At 34.4% G+C, this 19219-nt stretch overlaps 2 protein-coding genes across 5 annotated transcripts in view; one reads left to right on the forward strand and one right to left on the reverse strand.

Moving 5' to 3' along the window:
• Positions 1-124: 124 nt before the first annotated feature.
• The window catches only part of LOC109543357 (cyclic GMP-AMP synthase-like receptor), a 32586-nt gene continuing 13491 nt past the window's right edge, over positions 125-19219 (reverse strand). For 2 of the 3 annotated variants that reach the window (XM_019913038.2, XM_019913037.2), the window contains exons 2-11: positions 17113-17161; positions 8387-8526; positions 4463-4612; positions 4309-4406; positions 4073-4247; positions 3856-4017; positions 3639-3800; positions 2344-2466; positions 2096-2282; positions 125-762 (exon numbers count right to left, since the gene is read on the reverse strand). In XM_019913038.2, coding sequence (XP_019768597.2) covers positions 299-762; positions 2096-2282; positions 2344-2466; positions 3639-3800; positions 3856-4017; positions 4073-4247; positions 4309-4406; positions 4463-4612; positions 8387-8512 — 1647 coding nt within the window. In that variant the 5' untranslated portion in view covers positions 8513-8526; positions 17113-17161 and the 3' untranslated portion in view covers positions 125-298. Of the gene's footprint in view, positions 763-2095; positions 2283-2343; positions 2467-3638; positions 3801-3855; positions 4018-4072; positions 4248-4308; positions 4407-4462; positions 4613-8386; positions 8527-12644; positions 12832-17112; positions 17162-19219 lie in introns of those variants that run through there. The other variant, XM_019913035.2, reaches the window with a different exon arrangement.
• Positions 11732-19219, forward strand: part of LOC109543356 (protein mel-28) — a 16362-nt gene continuing 8874 nt past the window's right edge. Inside the window, exons 1-3 of one of the 2 annotated variants that reach the window (XM_019913033.2) lie at positions 11732-12098; positions 13940-14060; positions 14177-15474. In XM_019913033.2, coding sequence (XP_019768592.2) covers positions 14211-15474 — 1264 coding nt within the window. In that variant the 5' untranslated portion in view covers positions 11732-12098; positions 13940-14060; positions 14177-14210. The remainder of the gene's footprint in view (positions 12099-13939; positions 14061-14176; positions 15475-19219) is intronic. The other variant, XM_019913034.2, reaches the window with a different exon arrangement.

Consider the following 19219-nt stretch of genomic DNA (forward strand, 5'->3'; position numbering starts at 1 on the left):
TGAGTAGCTTAAATATGTACAATTTTATTCAAATACATAATATATACAAAGCATTTTGGTACTTACCCTTTTCATAAAAAAATACTTTGGTTCTGTGCAGATATGAGATGTAAGTAAAATAAAATTGTACTAAAACGTTTATTCGTATATTCAGGATAAAAATACAAAAACAAAATAAACGAAAACATGCAACAAACAAAAATATGTGTACATTTTAAGACAGTCTAAGCAGAAACAAAATTAGAAATTGCGGTCTAACCCAAGTTGCCAAAACATTACAAATTACTAAATAATGTTGCTATGGATGATTTGTAAGGTTTTCTAGTATATCATTAATTCCAGGCAAATTAATGTTGAACAGCGTCACTTTGAATCGATCTTCCAGCACGCTGACTCTTTCGTTCATTACTGCTAGTTCCTTGTTTGTTTCCTCGTGGTTTTTCAGAATAGCATCCATTTTTCTATCAACTTTCTTCAGTGAAAGTGATAGGTCGTGTAGATCAATTGCTTGTTGGTTCAATGAACGCATAATAGATTGCATATTCTCCTTATTTTTTTCCTCCAAACGATCTGATAGGTACCTATAATGCTCTCGTGTCTCACTATCGAAACCCAATTGCTCAAGAGGAGCGGAGTCTGTAGTATCATTTAAAGATAAACGCGTCATGAGCGCGTTAACGCATTCAGTATTTTGTTTACGTTTTCCGTGCTTCTTTCCGATTGGTACTGAGGTGGGTAACGTGGCATAATCTTCCTTGGAAACTGAAAAAATACAAGGTTTCCAGACAAATAAGTCATGGAAATTCACATACATATGTGTGATGATTCAAAATGACATTGCGCATTGCAAATACAATAAATTATTGCTAAGGATCACGTCATATTATTTACGGAAAGACCTTCGTCTTCTTGCAGTTAAGTCTTAATAGCGAAGATAATTAGGTTTCAACATGGCTGCATCTGAACCAAGTATTTTTTTTTTAATTTCCAAATTGTCTTTATATCTTCTTTGATTAAACTAACTATCCAGTTTGGTGCACTTTTTCTTTAAGTCCTTTTTCACTTTCCTTAAGTAAACCGCTCACACCGTGAATGAATACGGAAATTTGGGTCTATGCACAGTATTTCTGGGGGATGATTATTAGTCTCCTCTGGTTCAGTTCCCAATCCCGAAATTTTCATTTCGAAGCTCAAAAGAGCTGAACTCTGACTGATTTTGAAAAGTCTGACTAATGCAATTTAAAAAAAAATTCATGTTTCCGATTAGAAATGTGGCTCAACTGTACATTAGCCAGGACATGGGGGCGATATTTCCATTTTAAAGTGCTTATTTACGCACTTTAAAATGGAAATATCGCACAAGTCGCTTTTACTAACTGCGCAACATCGCAAATGAATTTAAGAGATTCAGTTGCCGCATGCTGATAAAATTAATGCCCAACTTTTATTTGCTAAATAGTTTTCCCGAAGCGTCCAATACTTCTGCAAAATGTTAGACCGAAAATGCACGTAAAACATTAAAGAACATGAAAAACGTGTACGACGAAACGAATTAAGCAATTTAACAAACAAGTATCAAAAACTGTTTTACAGTTTGTGGGATGATGAGAGAGGCTTTCAAATTACAGAATTTTTAAAAACATTAACACAATTTTCTTTATGGTACTTTTATAAAAAAAACCTGATAAATGGTAAATATAAAAGTGAAATCATACCTCACTACCTCAGTAAATGTGATCTTTTTAAGTTACCAGAAGCAGATAAATCCTACTGATTATCATACAGATAAATATACATTTTACTACTGAACATATGCAAATCGTAGATTCACAATGCCGAAATCTGGACTTGAAAAGCAAGAGTTTATACTCGGTTCTTCAAATCTACCGATAAAATTCACATCCGTTTTATCAACGATTGTTTCTGATGAAAATTAGCAAATTCGAATTTTTAATGCCACTGAATATAGTTTTTGCAGACAATTTAATTTTGTCGTTTGAAAAGAAAAGGTTGGGATAGCTGAGGATGAAGAGGCGTTTTACCAAAAACACACAAAATGCATCATTCTTTAGGGGTTTTAGAAAAATGTACTTACGCAAATACTTTCCGATTAAATAGGGGTCCTCGATCACACTTTTCTCAACAGCATTAATAATACGCTGGAACCTGTTAGCAATGTCCGTTACAGTGCATGGCTTAAGGCACGCAATCAAATTGTAATTAGAATTCCAAAAGTATGGTATTTCCTTATTTTCTAAATACTCTTGGTACATTTTCAACATCTAAGAGAAGTAAAACTCAAAACCTTAGCAAAATTGAGATTCGGCTGCAAAGAATACTTACACACATAAATACCACGCTGAGCGAAGTCGACCAAAAGGAACTATCTTCCTTTTCCACCTTCCATAAAAATACGGTTTTGATAAAGTAACTAGCGATTTTATGGTTGTCATTGTCCCTTAATTTCTAAAATCAAAAAATTGTAACAGATTTTGTCAAAACTGAAAGTTTGTTAAAAAAAGTGATGTTTTAAAACAATCTTAAAAAATCAAAGTCTATACGAGCATCGTTACGAAAAAACTGGATGGGAAAGATTTATTAAAAAACATAAAATTGTATGGAAATATCCGAAACCGCTTGAGAAATTTTAATCAAATTTTGAAGATATCAATAGTTATTGAGTCGCCATGTTTCTATCGAAATAAATATGTTTTTTGGTCCACCAGTGCCGCACACACTGACACACATTCAATATGTTTGAAGAATAAAATGATGCGCCACTGATTAATCAAAAAAATATCCTTACCCTTCCATTGCTTGTTCAATTCTAAGCAAAACCGCTATCTTGAGTTTTTTTCGTACAAAAAAAAAATAAAAATTGTATGAATGTACGTCTTAGAATCCTCCCACTAACAATTTTTGTAACAATATTGTTTTGCAATACTGACGATTCATTTTAATGAGTTGGCTGCGTTCAACTTAAAATGTGTACACACACAAACTAATGGCTCATAATTGGGGCTCAAATCATTCATTTGCGTTTTCAAGTACTTTCTAGTTGAATTAAATTTACTAACAGAAATTAAATTTAAATCCAATAACTTGTTCGAAATGCCCTTTCGCATCCAAAGTACAGGTATTTAGCCTCTTTCTCTTATTCTGAAGAGTATTGTACGTAAGACGGTCCATTACTTATATCTGCAAAACTATTCAAGCAAAATCAAATCCATTCAAAAGACCAAAACCATTCAAATCCAACTCGTTGAGTTGTTGAGGATTCAAAGACATACATTGATACGACTTTCAGTTTTTTACTCGAAAGTGATGCGTTGTATAAAAAAATCAAGTGAGTTGTTTTGTTTCGAGTTTAACAAGCAATGAGAGAATAAAAATATTTTTTACAGATCAGTGGCGCACTGATAAACTTTCTTGGAAAATATTCAATGCCATTCGGCACAGTTTTATTTAATTAACTCAAACCGATTCGGTTACATTAATAAATGTTTATTTTGTAATAAAATAGATAAAGTTTCATTAAACTTGAACGCCCTGTATTTTCGTAACGATGATATTACCGACTCCGGTTTATTAGAACGTTTGATCCGAAAATAATCACGTCTTACAACATAAATAAATACCTTTAGTAGTCTAAGTGCTGGTTTAAGGAACTGAAAATCGTTTCCAGAAATGAGCTCACGCTCCTGCTCTTGAAGCGACAACCGCCAGTACCTATTGATGGTAAGGGTATTTACCGAACCAGTTTCCTTAAGCTTTTTGGCCACTACTAAAAAGGTTTTAGACTGGAAAGGAAATAAATTGGAGAAATCTAATAAGTTAGATATAGCTCAATTATACTTTGTACTTTTTTGCAGAAAATTTTTTGTATTTATTTGACCACTGCGTCTCATTAAACTTGAAGCAAGGAACCAAATCAATATCCAATTTAATGTCTGTATTTGAGTCATCTTTCCCATATAAGTGTAAAGTAAACGCCGGGCCACTTTTCCTTGCTTCAATCTAAAATAAACTGAAATTCACAAAAACACCAGTCAGTAAATGTCCAGAAACATACATAGAGCCTAAGAATATCATCTGGATGAGATCTGTTACGTATTACATCCAAGTAAGTCCTTGCGTGAGCATCTCTAGGCAGCCCATTAAGGGCTGAGGTGATTAGCCCCTCAAACCAACATAATAACTTATTAGTAGCTAGAAAAGATGTGTCGTCCAAGAGCACCTTAAGATCCCTTTAAAAAAAGAGTCGATATTAAGGGCGGTTTAAATTATACATTAATATTCCATGTTTACTCGTGTGGTTCCTTTGGAGCGAGGGTTGATAGTTCCGTTAAGCGAACATAGACAAATCCAGAATGGTCACTACACCATACAATAGGCTTAGTTACATCCTGTAAATGATATTTCGAGAAATTGTATTCATATTCACTATTAAATAATACATTACTGGCATATTTAAAATCAAATCCAAATCGAATTCGTCTGGGCATCCTACTTTCAAGTTATCGTAAAAGCTACCTCCATAGAACGTTTCTGTATACAGTTTACGAAAAAGTTGGTTTTTCTCCTTTATTTTTCCAATTACCATATCTGTAACCTAATGAAAATTTGATTGCAGCAAATAATACTGCGTTAGACTCTGAAACGTTTCAACGAAATTTTTATTAATATTCCTCTGTCGTTAGAATTCAATCAAATTTAATTATCAAAAAATGTTAATTCAAACTTACGTAAGAATTTTCATTAGTGCATTTGCTAGAAGGTTCTAAAGCAAAAAGGTACCGTATTCGAGATATTGCCGATTTAACGAATAAATCAAGCAACCATTTAGGGATTCCAATTTAATCAGTAGGTACACTTAATTTCACATTACTTAGGTAATAATTAAGCAAATGCTACCCATTTGCCCACACAATTCCCACCATTTACCTTAATACTTTTCTTATGTCCTTTTTAAATATTGTTTTATTCGAAATAAAATACGTTGTTGGTCCCTTATTGTTAATATTAACTACGGAGTGCATTATTTGTAGAATATTTGTGCATTAATTGGTAGCAGATTGGAATAGTTAAGCATTCAGTTTGGTTTACCAGGATGTTTTTCCAGGCCGGAGTTTACAATTTATTTATTCAAGAATTAAAAAGGTTAGAGCTGCTGTTGTATGTATTTTGTGGGGCAAAGTCTTCGTAAAAAGTTCTAAAAGTTTCGGTTTTTGGTCATTATTAGGCAATTTTCCAGAATATTACGAATTTGCGTCTGGTTTTTGCGGGGGTTTTGGCAGGCCGGAGTTTAAAACTTATTCCCTCTGAACCTTGCAAAGTAAGAGAGTCAATTTTGGTAAATTTTCTGTTGCAAAGTAAACAAAATTTCGTCCATCACCAAACAATCACCAATTTTTGACAATTTTGCAAAATTACGTCTGGCTTATGAGGATTTTTTTGCAAGTTGGAGTTTGGCATTTATTTGTTCAAGAACTAACTAACCAAGAGAGTTGCTGATATACGTTTTTTGTAGGGCAAAATCTGCTTAAAAGGCTGTAAAAGTTTCGGTTTTTTCACCAGCATTTGAAAATTTTCAGGAATTTTTCAAAATTGCGTCTGATTTTTCTGGAGGTTTTTGCAAGCCGGAGTTTAAGATATATTTCCTCTAAAAATGGCGTCAGAAAAGAGTGAAAGTGCATTTTTATATCAAAGTTTCCCCATCTATTTATTTATCATTAATTTTCATCCATTTATCCATCCACCTTCCTAACAAACGCGTGATGTAGAATGAAGGGAGTTTCCTGCTCAAACTTTCCCAATTTTGACTGATTATTCCGCTATAAATTGAATAAAACGAATTGATTACGTGGCATTTCTATATTTTAAAACAAAAATTTTGTACAAGTTCATGCGGTTAACAACTCAAATTTTCTTTTTATTAATGGATTTGGGAATTCTGCGTTCGGCCATCATTTGCTCCGCTTTTTCTTGATCGGACACTGTGTGGGAACGCATGATTTTAACAGGTGCTGGAAACGGGTCCGATAATTTGGAAGCTTTTAGTGGCAAAACTAGGTTTTTGTAGGTGGAGGAAGCCTCGAACTGCCGATAACCAGCAGATGGTAGTAGATTCGACGAATTTCCATCGAACATTGATTGCTCCAGAGAGGCTAAAGTGAGATTTTCCATTCCATCCCCTTTGGGCAATTCGTCTTGAGTGGATCTTGGAAACTGGTACTTTTGAGCGGTACAAGAAGTTCTGTCTCTGCAAACGTTGTACCGGATCGCCGGTGTCACCGTCTGCTCATCATCTTCCATTTCTTGGCTAATCTCTTCGGTTAAACGCTGCTGCTCCAGCTTAGTGCTGAACAATTTGGATCCAAGTCTGCACATTCGCACTTTATTCGGACTTGCCAGGCACCGAGCCATGATCAAAATGTTGTGAGACAATGAAAAGATTTTGAGTGAAGCAACAAACTGACACAAATGTGAACGCCACTAGTTACTACAGCAACATCCATCATTGACAGAAGAAAATTTTCGAAATTTTCAGTTAACACATCCAAGACTAAGATGATGCGTCGATTAAAACCGAAATCATCATCAGCCCTTCATTGTGGCTTTGTAAGAAACTTGAAGGAAATGACGCAACTAAACTGGGATTATCCGAACCGCTTCGAAAAAATTAATAAACAAGCGAAAATGGGCGAACCTGAGAGGGAATTGACCAGTAAAAGTGCACAGGCTGAGGTTTTTTGCTCGACAAAAAATAGGTAAACAATATATTCATAAATTCAGTGTGCAATCATTTTTTCAAAGATTTTAACACAATTTCGTATTTAAACTTTTTAAAAAGAAATCGCTTTAAATTCAAAAATGCCAGTCCGAATTGGAGAACGCTGCAAAAAGAGAAGTACCATTTAAAGTGTCCGGGAAATTGGGAGCAAAAATGATGCCGATGTTTACGGGTAATCAATTATTTGGATTTGCAAAAAACGTTCATTCAATTAATGGGAAAACATGGATTTATACTTAAATAATCCGAAGTTCAATGTCCGGTTGCCATTGGATAAATTGGGCCTATCGCAAACCGAACATTAAGCATACAATTAATTAAGTATTAACCCATGTTTTTTCGTTATTGAAAATCAGATTTTTGCACATTTTCAAATAATTTATTACTGTAACATTCATCACTTTCATTCATTATCAACTGATGTAATGAATGTACATACAAGGATTTCATTTCAGAACAAACCATCTTAAATACGTTTCAACAATTCAATTTTAAAATCAGGTAAAGAAAAGAAAACTTTAATAACAGATCAATGATTTTACGGCCCGCTAAAGTCAAACACTAATGATTAACAAATAAATTAATACTAGTTTAAAATATACGTTTCTACGGTTGTTTGTATTAACCCGTTTTAAGGGCATCAAGCAATGGCTATAATTAACTCGATTAATCAATTGAGTTTCGATTATGATTATCAATACAGTTCGATTATTGCCATCAGTAAAATGCATAAAATATAATACGCCATAAAAATATACCGGGCTTACGGTTTTCAAATTATTCGGAAAAATATGAACATTTTGCCATCTGAAAAACTCTTGCAGGAAACATTTCCTTCTAAAATTCATAATTACTATGAAATCGCACTTTGACGCACTAATGAGCAACCCTGTATAGTAGTAACTATATACAGGGTGAGTCTTTTTCGTACAGCGACCTTCGAAACTACAACAGATACGAAATGAACAAAGAAATGCAATTTTGAATGCTCCACTCGAAACCATTTTTATTTTTTCATAAATTTGAAAGCTGTATTTTTCAACAACTGATCAATCGACAAGTTGAGAGTGTTTTTGCGTCCAAACCAGTTTAAATTGATTTATTCAAAAATCAGGATCCGTATTATCGACTGTTGATATACCAGTAAAACTGGAAAATCGAGTTTACGCAACATTTTATGCAACAAAATGTTTCAAAATCAATAATTACTTTACAATAATGATTCGATTCATTTAAAGTCATTTAAAGTATAAATGTTTATTGTAGGTTTTGTGTAAATTAAATATAAACATGTCAATTTTCGATCATCTTTACAGTTTTTTGCAGGCAAAAAAAATTGCAGAAACGTTTATCAATAGTTCCATTTTTAAGGTATCAAATATGTACGGACAATCGACCTCCTCACAAAATCATTCTGGAAAAGCCCAGGCACGAACAGGAAAAGCACGTAAACGATTTGGCATACCTTCAACCAAATCGTACACCAACGTTCTTACAAAAACATTAACTCTAAGTCTCACTTCTATTGAAAGTGCCATTGTTGTGCTTGTTTAACAGTCCCGTATGATACGAATAATAAAAATATGATTTTACCTCCTTCAGAATGGCGTTGTTTCTCTTCTTTGCCTCGTCTTCCAGTGCAATGGAACGTTGGCTGATATATTGGAGCACATTTTCCATTGAATCGTAACGTTTCTTTAGCTCCGCGTACTTCGACATATTTCAAATTCAGACTGAAACAAAGGATTTCATGAATTACTTACAAGCATCTTAAAGCAGTTCATACGATTTATATTATTTACACAGCTGATTAATAAGTAAAATATTAATTTGCACCATTCATGCGTAAACTTCAAGACATGCGTATGTCTGTCCGGGAACATTCATCCTGTCCTATATACTGAAACATTTTCCATTACTCAATAATTCCCAGATTAAAGCCGTTATAACCTACTCATAATTCTGAACAGGGAAAAATTGAAACTTAAACTTTCGACCTTTCTACAATTTTCAATGTTATTATCTGGACCTATTCAGATCAGCGAAAAGCGGCGTTAAATTTTACACAGAGACATATCTATAGGTCGGTAAATCAGGACGAAAAAAAGATCCCTTAATTCAAGAACGTTTTCTTATTTCATTCTATTAATCTCGAGGGTCGTCTGGTGGCGAAAGACAGATGCTTTATTTCCGTTTTATTAACCTGGATCACCTCGGCTACTCCATTGGAATATTTGCGGCCTTTTCAAAGATTCCGTTCACAAAATTTACGGCGGAGTTAATATGGTTACAGAAGTTACTTAATTTATGTAAAATTCAACTTCCCTATCATGCGTTCTCAATAAAATTATTATTATTAATCGAAAGAGTTAGGCTTTCGCTATCATTGCTTGAAACTGGTGAGTATTCGCAAAAAGGAAATTACTTTCCAGAAGGCCTAAAAGCCCGAGAAACTCAGCAGTTAACTTAAATAAAAGTGACTTAAAATTGTACTTTTCCAGCTAGTAAAGTTGATGAAGATATTCTCAAACTTAAAAATACAATTCCTGATCAGCGAAATCCTCTAAAACACCCTCAAACTGATTTTCCGCACGTTGCCCGAACGAAAACTTATAATACGAATGCAAATTAATCCAGACCATCGATTCGATTTTTATCGAAAAAATCATCTCTATGCATATTAAGTCGATACGTCCGCTATGCCTCAACATTTTTGTTATTCGTGTAAAAAGTTTTCCAATCGTGAAAGTTTCCTGGATATGTCGCAAGCCGGTTAAACCCTACATTAGTACGCCAGATCGATAAGCAAAAAAAAATGCCCGATTTATAACCGAGAACCGAGATTCAGCTAGATTGGTGCTCTAAGGAGCCCTCATTTGGATTAAAATTGGACTTTATTCAAGAAAATTGAAAATTTGCATTATAACTGCACAAATGAAACCTGGTGATATAAACGAAAAGGTCTTGTGCATCCGCAAAGAAGAACGAAATAGAAATTGGAACAAAAACTTAATTGTATTACTTAGTTTTTATTAATTTAATGGAATTATCATGTGATTACAAGCATCATAAGACAAAAACAAGAAGCATTGGAACTCTTACACTGAATATTTCCGATGAAGAGACATCGCAAAACCAGTCAGTCCAAAAACACATATTTTAAAGGAGAGACTAACAACGCCTTCGGTTTAATTTTCAAAAGAAATCAGATCTCCTTCAAAAAATCGTAACTTCAAATCTAAGGCAAGTATCAACTTGAAATTATCCCATTCTACATAAAACAATTGGGCCTCAAAATACTGAAATTTTTACTGAAATCCTACAAATTTTGTCCAACTTTGTGAATATTGGGTCAAAAATCAAGGGTTTCTATCAACGGCACACTCGCCTTTAAAAAATCGTAACTCCTACTGTAAAGCAAGTAGCTACTTGAAATCATTGTTTGCTATATAAGATACTTTTCTCTGACAACCCCGAAATTTTGGGTGAAATCGCACAAAAATTTTATTTTTGCCGAATTTGTAAATATTGAGGCAAAAACCTGATTCCAATCAAGTGCATGCTCGCATTTAAAGAATCGTAGCTCCAAATCTAAGACAAGTATCAACTTGAAATTCTCCCATTCTACATAAAACAACTGACCCTAAAAATCCTGAAATTTTTACTGAAATCCTTCAAAATCCTGATTTTGTCCAAATTTGTGAATATTGGATTGAAAATCAAGAGTTTCTATCAACGGCACACTCGCCTTTAAAAAATCGTAACTCCTACTGCAAAGCAAGTAGCAACTTGAAAGTATTGTTTGCTATAGAAAACACTTTTCTCTGAAGACCCTAAAATTTTGTGTAAAATCGCACCAAATTCTAATGTTTGCTGGATTTGTCAATATTGGGCCAAAAAGCTGATTTCTATCAGGTGCATGCTCGCCTTCAAAGAATCGTAACTCCAAATCTTAAACAAGTATCAAATTGAAATTCTCCCATTCGACATAAAACAATCGACCTTAAAAATACTGATATTTTTACTGAAATCCTACAGAATACTGACTTTGTCCAACCTTGTGAATATTGGGTTAAAAATCAAGGGTTTCTATAAATGGCACACTCGCCTTTAAAAATCGTAACTCCTACTGTAAAGCAAGTAGCAACTTGAAATTATTGTTTGATATAGAAGACACTTTTCTCTGAAAACCCTGAAATTTTGGGATGAAATCGCAGAAAATTCTGATTTTTGCCGAATTTGTAAATATTGAGCCAAAAAGCTGATTCCTATCAAGTGCATGCTCACCTTCAAAGAATCGTAACTTCATCTCTAAGACAAGAATCAACTTGAAATTCTCCCATTCTACATAAAACAATTGAGCCTAAAAATACTGAAATTTATATTTGTTTAATATAATATTCATAAGATTTTGTGTCCTATTTTAAAATCTATCCAGCGCTATGTTCAACAACATGCAAAACGAGGTAACATTTTACCTCGATCAACTGCACATTTTAATACAGGTGAGTGAATTAATATGCAGGAAAAACCCACAAGTCCTTGGTTTTGTATAAAATCAAAAAATTCCGTATACTCAGATAATTCCGTAACTCCTCTACTACATTTGGGAGCAAAAATTAGTAAAATTAAATTATTTTTTAATTAACAAACTAATTTAAAACTTAGACGTTAATTGCAAGCAAGGAATGTGTGATTTAGATCACGTACCTTTTAATATTTGCTTAATGCAAAGTTTTCAATCTGCAAGTAACCGCAAAGAAACAAAAACTCTTAGAAGAGATGAGATTTTTAGATGCTGCAGGTGCATGTTTTGAGATGCATTGGGTTTTGAAATTGAAAGTAGGAAATTACAGAATTTCAGAGATCATGTTTGCCGTCCCGTTTTTGCTCATTTCTCGGAAGAAAAATGAGCAAGAACGCTCAGTTTTACATCATTCCAAGAGAACTAAATTGCCCTTTTAGAAAGTGATCCATCGATAGGGAAATGTTGGCAGTTTGTGCTGGTCAATCTGAAGCAGAATGAAGCGCAGAAAACTGTGAAAGCATGTAAGAGTCGGAAAGGATGGATCTCGAATTGGGCCAACCTTGATGAGTTTGGACATGAACAAAAAATAAATCAAAATACGAGGAAGTTGCGAAAGTAATAATCAATAATAAATGATGTCGAGCGACGGCCGATGGAAAACATGTGGCGGAACGTGTTCGTTCGCGGTTTCAGTCAAAGTTTTGTGAGCAGAGGGTGAACAACACATTGTTTTTGTTTGGGGCGCCGTTGCCACTGAAACCCCCAAACAAACCCATGGTAAAATATTTGATTTTTCACATAACGCGAATTTTTTATTATCGCACAAAAATCTAAACATCTTCACCAAAAAAAAAACAATCAACGCAGTTATGCAAAACGATTTTATTTTTTTTTAAATGCACTTGAACTTTGCCCAATTTCCAAAAGTTTCACGCTTATTGATCTTAAACTATATTCTTCTCCTTCTCTGTGTCACAACTCGATGTAAAAACCTGAGTTTCATGGTTTACTTGGTTGGTTCATTTAACATTATTCTTTCAGGCAGAAAGGCAACTTTCAAAACCGAAAGGTGTTTTCTGCGCTGCAACTTCTCTGAAGCACTCGATATAATTGGGAATATTTATAAAATATGCGAGTTTAGAATTTTTATACAAAGAATACCGGTTAAGCGAACAATATTTAACTTCATAATTAACCAAATTACTCAAGGTAAATGGCAAGTTAGGATGCAAAATCGCATGATTCTTTTCGAATTCTCCGATTTCATAATGTTAAGTTCATTCCTTCTCGTAATTTATAAGTTTGACCTATAAAATGACTCACCCTGTATGTAATGTATTATTTTTGTTCACTAAAGTTTGTCTGTATGTAGGAAATAACAGTCTAAAGCACTTGCCAGATGTATACCGATGGTTGAGCAACAAACCGTATTGATTGATTATTTAGCAACAAAATAATCGATATGCAATCGATTTGAGTTGAAACAGCTGGGGAATTAAATGTAATTCAATATATTAAGGAAACGTAAAAATAATTTTATTGTGATAAAACAGATACGATCTTTTAATCGGAACAAGTCGGATAAGAACAGATAAAATTCCATTACTCTTGGAATATTGGGAATCCCTTGTCCAATGTCAGACTAGGTCATATATTGCACGAAATATCCAGGTCCTTAAAGAAAATCTAGTCGTTTCCATTTCGGAAAAGCTGTTTTATTGCTTAAAATATTGCATTTTTTCTTTTAGGCGCGGCAAATAATAATATAAATCTTGAAACGTTCGGCTCTTATGAATCTTGTTTAATTTTCGAGAAAAGTATACAAACAGTTTAAACGATTCTAAACTCAGCATTCTGTTAAGCAAAACAATGAAATTAAAATATGATATTTAAAATGCATAGTTGTTAGTTGATTATGATTGTTTCAAATGTTTTCGAGCAATAATCCAAAAACACCCTGGCAAATTACGCTCTAAAAATGGAAAATTGCATCCGAAAGATATTAACAAAATGCAAAAAATGTTTTTAAACCGGGTAATCCTAACATAATAATTATTTGAAAATTACATTTTACTGAAATCCTTTCCTTTCCACAAAATATTTCCAAAACGGTGGTTTGAAGCGACTAATAATACCTGTTTTACGTAAAAATGATAGAAAAATGCCATTTCCTTGGAAAAAAACGTGGTACAAACATGCACGAAAAATGTACACGCCTTCTACATATAAGAGCTAAAATGACGATCAAATGTTGATCATGTTACAAAATCCTCAAATACCAAGTTTTTCACGTCCTGTCGCTCAATAAGTGAGGCCTTGCGAACCCACGTCTACACGGACGTTGGGTGCATTTAATTCCAGAATGGTTCTAAAATCAGCACCAATAAAATGAAACCAGAGACGAAACCAGAAACTAAGAAATAAAGGAACTACAGAAATATGTAAAAAATGAAGTATGAATGTCTTAAGCCTAATGGACTGAATCTTGCATAAGCTAGAAAATACATTGGAGTTAACAAGCAAAACAAAAAGCCGTTTTACATTAACACACAAAATATAGAAAACACTTTGATTTCCAAGACCTGGCAACCAAGCGCTGAACTTTTCTCCCTCGTTAGATTTGGCGATGCCGGTGCCAGAAAACAGCCGCCAGTTGAGTGAATGAAAAACTCACTACGGAAGGAAACTGCACGGAAAAACTAGCGGCCGTAGCGAAAACAAACCGAACTCGGCAAAGAAGTAAGTAGACGTAATTGAATGCTAACTTTCCTCAATTCCGCTTTGGCTTGATTGAGTAAGAATTCGAACTTTATCGAGCTTTTAAACAACGTTAGCAGTACTTAATTTGCTTCTAGGTCCCTTTCGTTCTAGTATGTTCGCAGTCTAAGCATGACCACCACAGGCAAGCTCTCCAACTTTCGACAACTGTCCCTAATATGCGACTCACCCTCGCCTCACGCAAAACGCCAGAGCTTGAAAAAGCAGTTTTCCGAAGACTTTTCTGACTTCAAAGACCCGTGGTTTGACCAAGGCCCGGAAGTTTACCTCAATGCCAGAAACAAACGACTTGAGAGAACCGCTACCGATAAACCTCCTCCTATCAAGATCGCCTGGTGTGAGAAAACAGATAAATTTGCCTTGAACGAGGAAGTAATAATTAAAAAATGCAAGGAGATTAAGCGAGCGCCGAGTGTAAAACTGGCGCGACATCCCTCGCTGGAAAAGGACTCAATTTTGAACTCCAAACATGATCTGAGGAACAAAGCGGAAACAGTTGACAAAGAAAATGACAAAGCCGAAACAAAACCGAATTTGCAAATCTTTTTAGCGCACAATACACACGACTACAACGAATGCCAAACTTCAGATAGTTTCGAGTCGCTGATGGACAGTAGGCAGCAATGTTTAGAGAGATCGAAACCTAAGTATCTCCAGCCGCTTTTGTCAAATGTTGAAACTTCAAAGGCATTTCAGATCAGGAAGAGTAACAGTAGAAAGACGTTAGAATCACCTAAAGCCGTAGAAGTCAACCAGAAGAGACCAAATTTTTCTAGAAGCAACACAATAGTGGTGGTTCCTTTGGTGGAAAAGCTTGACCAAAGCGACACACCTCGACAGGTGGTAAAAGATGAAGAAACTAAACGCGAAAAGGACGAAGATTCAAATGGGATTAACGTGATTATACGGCCAATGACCGCACAGACCAGACGGGAAAAATTCCAAAAGCGCACCAATTCAGCATTTCACGGAACCTCGAAAGAAACAGCAATCAATTTTAGACCGCCTTTAGTCAGATCTTCGTCAGCACCAAGCATTAAGCCCGAGAAGGGCAAGTTTTTAGCTACCAAGAGGAAGTTGAAAAATGGAAAAAAAGTATCCAGGTCCTCCAAAGGAGACCATTCTCCACACGCCGTAGACGGCCAAGAGTGGAAAAATGCAGCTCACACTGCGTCTGAAATTGTCACGATGGTTTCCCTCATCAGTCCCAGTGGAAGTGAAAATGAAGCGGATTCTGAAGACGAGTTGAAAGCCCGGCCCAAATCTGCTCTGAAAAGGGAAGACAGTGCTGTGGAAAAGACTACGACAGTTGGAAAGGAAGCAGCCAATAAAGACGGCACTAAAAACGTGTCACTGAGGAAAACGGTTAAATCAGGTAAGCTGCCCTTTTTAATAATATTAATCATGTTCGCGTGAGACACTTCGGATCTCTTTTAAATAACATAGAAATATCGTGCCTTTCTTTGACATAATTTGGTCTCGATTCTTCGCTCGTCTTAAAATCGAGGTTTTCAGGTTGGTCTGGCCTTCCACTTTCAGTCATGACCTGTTTAACTATTTAAAAGTTTCGCATGGCATAATAATTTATCTCCAACATTCTCATTTAAGTATCTTGGGCAAGTCGGAAAGCTTAAAGTATCGATCAAGTGGCACTTTTTTCAGCGAATTACTTTTGAAAACTTTCTCCTTGGACTCATGCCAACTGGGCTCGTTTCTTGCTCTTTAATCGGAAATCGCAGTTCGTTCAAGCACAAAAAAGCCTAAACTTAGCATTGTTCGATTTTTAGAGCAGGGAAAATTGCCTGGATTAAACCACCGTTCTCATTGTACTGGAAAATGGATTCTTCGAAATCCTTTGAAATTAATTACGTTACTAAAGTACAATGAACGAGTACAGCCTTGGAGTAAGTTGCTACTAATTGGATCATGACTGCCCATAGCGTGATTAATTACTCACTGTTTATTGAGAATATAGTTAATTGAGGGTTTTTTTTATGTTTAATATTCTTCTTTCTTATCTAATTACATTGATGGGCAGTTTTCATAGCTTCAAGTGCAAAAAACGCTCACAGCAATCCCAGACTAGAACTCAGAGTTTATTTTTAAATTATTTAGTCAAAAATATTAAATACAAGCAGCAGAACAAGAGCCCCAGAAGTAAGGTCTAAATCCATTTAAAATTCAGAGGACTGTTTATTGGAACAGTCAATTTTTATTTGTAAATATGATTTTTTGTACCAATTTTATTCATGTAAGACGATTCATATTCAAAATATTTTGAAGAAGAATTTTAAATTCTCCATTGAATTCTAAGTATGATTCAATAGGACATGGTGCCCGAATCATACCTACTTCAATTCAACAGAGAATTCAGAATTGAAATACAAAATAGATGCTTCCGTTTGAAAAAAAGTTGACCAGAACCATCCTGCATTAATAAATTTGGTACAAAAACATACATTTACAAATAAAAATTGACTGGTGCGAGCTTATTTCCAAAAAAACAGTCTGCAGAATTTTAAACGAATTTAAACATTACTTAAACTGTAAAAATGATGCACAAGATCGAAAGTTAAGGATTTTTTTTGCATTACATGAACAATGATTTGCTTTCAAACTACTGTGGTGCATTCTAACAAATATGTTGTAAACAAATATATTTTTTAATGATCATATATAAAAATAAAATGTTTATAATTAAGTGCATGAGAAAAGCTGGAAAGAAATGATAAACTATTGTATTATCTGCTAAAGAGAACAGGATTGGATGGATGGACAGAGGAGGAGTTGAAAGCAGTGTTGAGGAAAATGCGCAAACAATACGTGACATAATAATAAACTCGAAAAGTCCTCAACCAAACCAGCAGTTGGAAAAATTTTCCGAATTAAGAAATATTTATTGCTCCTGGTTTCTATTGAACGAAACAGAGACGCATGAGGGGAGGGGATCTGAGCGAGACATTTGTCAACAACAAAATATAAAAATCTTTTAAAAAAATAATTGTCAGCTTACCTAAGCAAAATTTCAAGTCCAATAGCACAAGTAGTAGCAAATGATTGTCCTGAAACAAAAAAAAATATTATCTTTCTAAAAAAGCGCGTAAGTCAATAAACTAAAAACTAACTTTTTGTGCTTATTGACCAACTAATAGTCAACCTAAAAAGACAAATAATTTCCAGATAATTCTGTTTAGTAAATTAATTTAATAATAACATCGCAAACAATTTATTAAGTGTGGGGGAAATTGCATTTTAAGACCCTGGAACTGTACAATCGCGTGTCTGTGGCTCGCATCCGTTGTAAAGTTGCAAATTAATTTCTTAAAACAACAACTAAACAGAAACAAAGTGAAATTTTATCATTTCCACGACACGACGATATAAGTTTAGCATTGGTATTTGGATAATGAATTGAAACCACTTTTTAAAGCTTTATATACAATGTATACAAAATTTATTATGTTAATTTTTGATTTAACCGTTTCCTAATAGGAACTCAACAAAAAATGGTAAAATTTTACTCTGTACAGTTAACAGCTCTTGAAAATAATAGTTGTATGGAAATAAGAAAAATATTGTGCATAATAACACAGACAATTTATTACTCAATTTATGCAGAGACGGTTAAGAAAACGAGACAAATTTCGACGGACTTTTTAAACGAATGGCCGCTTTCCTTCTTGAGAAATTGTAGATGTAATGAAATCCGATTTTTTAATGTCAACTTTGAAATGAAACGCGTTTTGGTAATTCAAACAGGCAAAAGCTTTTCGTACAAATGTAAATGTTGAGCAAGTTGTTTATAGCACGACTGTAGCGAACAGATACTTCTCACGAAAAAATTACCCCATAAACATGTACATAGCAGCTTCAAACGACTTATCAGTGCGGATTTAATGTTATTTATACATGGTGTTAGTAAATAAGTTTAACAAATTTCTGCATGAAAAAACAATGACAGTTTGCTTGTGATTAGTATGTCCGAAAATGATTCGTTTTCCGAGAAACGAGGACATTAATTTTTTTGCATCAAAACGGCGCCCCATACAACAAAAGGCAAGTGAGATTTTTTGTCACAATTTGATCGAAGACTTCAAAAAGTATTTATAATTTTTAGAAGCATTTTTATTTCTTTTTAAAGCAAGCCTTGACTTGTCTAATCTTTGCTGGTAACTTATTATACAGTTTTATACAGATGCAGTGGGCCCTCTTTTCGGTTGTATGCAAATTATGCTTAGGGTACGTATGCTGAGCTGATGTGCAACATATTCAGGTTGAAAAAATAAAGAGTTTTATTAGTGTGGAAACATTTTTTTGGTTTATCCATGAAACGCAAAAATTAACCGGACGCTTTTGGATAAATGCTTAGAAGAAAAAACTAGTAAAATTATGACTCTCCCTAATGAAACGTGGGCAAATTGCTAATTTTGTATCGATCGTTTCGGTCCATTTTAATCCCCATCCCCATTATCATCTATTCGATTTAAAACTGAAATTTCAGCGTCTTTATATAAGGGCATTTCTACAGGGTGTCCCGTAAGCTCATGATCAAAAGGGTACTGCGATATCCTTTGGACCAAAAAAAGACGATCTGACCTAACTTTTATTAACAAAAAATATCTGGCTCCTCTGCTATTGATGGTCAAAGTTCTTCTAAAAATTTATCTTTTTCGAAATATGGGGAGAATGGTACGATGTATTTTAGTGAAACTCGCTATGAATTTGTTCTTATCTAAGACTCATATTTTGATGAAACAATCGAGTTCAGCCGTTTTGGACAAGTGGTGAATTTTTGAGTGTCGTGGTACAAAAACTACCAGAACTTTTTAGTTGCAGGATGAAATCAACTAATTTTTTTTAGGTTAATGCACTAATCATTTGTTCACAATTTTGTGCTCTTTGTAAAGTCTTATAGCATTCATAGTTTTCGCGTAAAAAAGTATTTCTCTTTCCTTGCCACTTAACAATGTTAGACATTTACTGCAAATATGCGCCGAGAAAACGCGTACGCTTTCACGCAAATTGTCTTTGCAAAACCCTAATACTTTGATCATGTCCGTCACTTCTTCATTAGAAAAGGTAATTCAAAACGAATTTGTGAGATTGATTGACAATGATTT

Source organism: Dendroctonus ponderosae, unplaced genomic scaffold (assembly GCF_020466585.1).
Source record: "Dendroctonus ponderosae isolate FM_Combo_2020 unplaced genomic scaffold, Dpon_F_20191213v2 Dpon_F_20191213_8, whole genome shotgun sequence".
NCBI classification, from domain to species: Eukaryota; Metazoa; Arthropoda; class Insecta; order Coleoptera; family Curculionidae; genus Dendroctonus; species Dendroctonus ponderosae.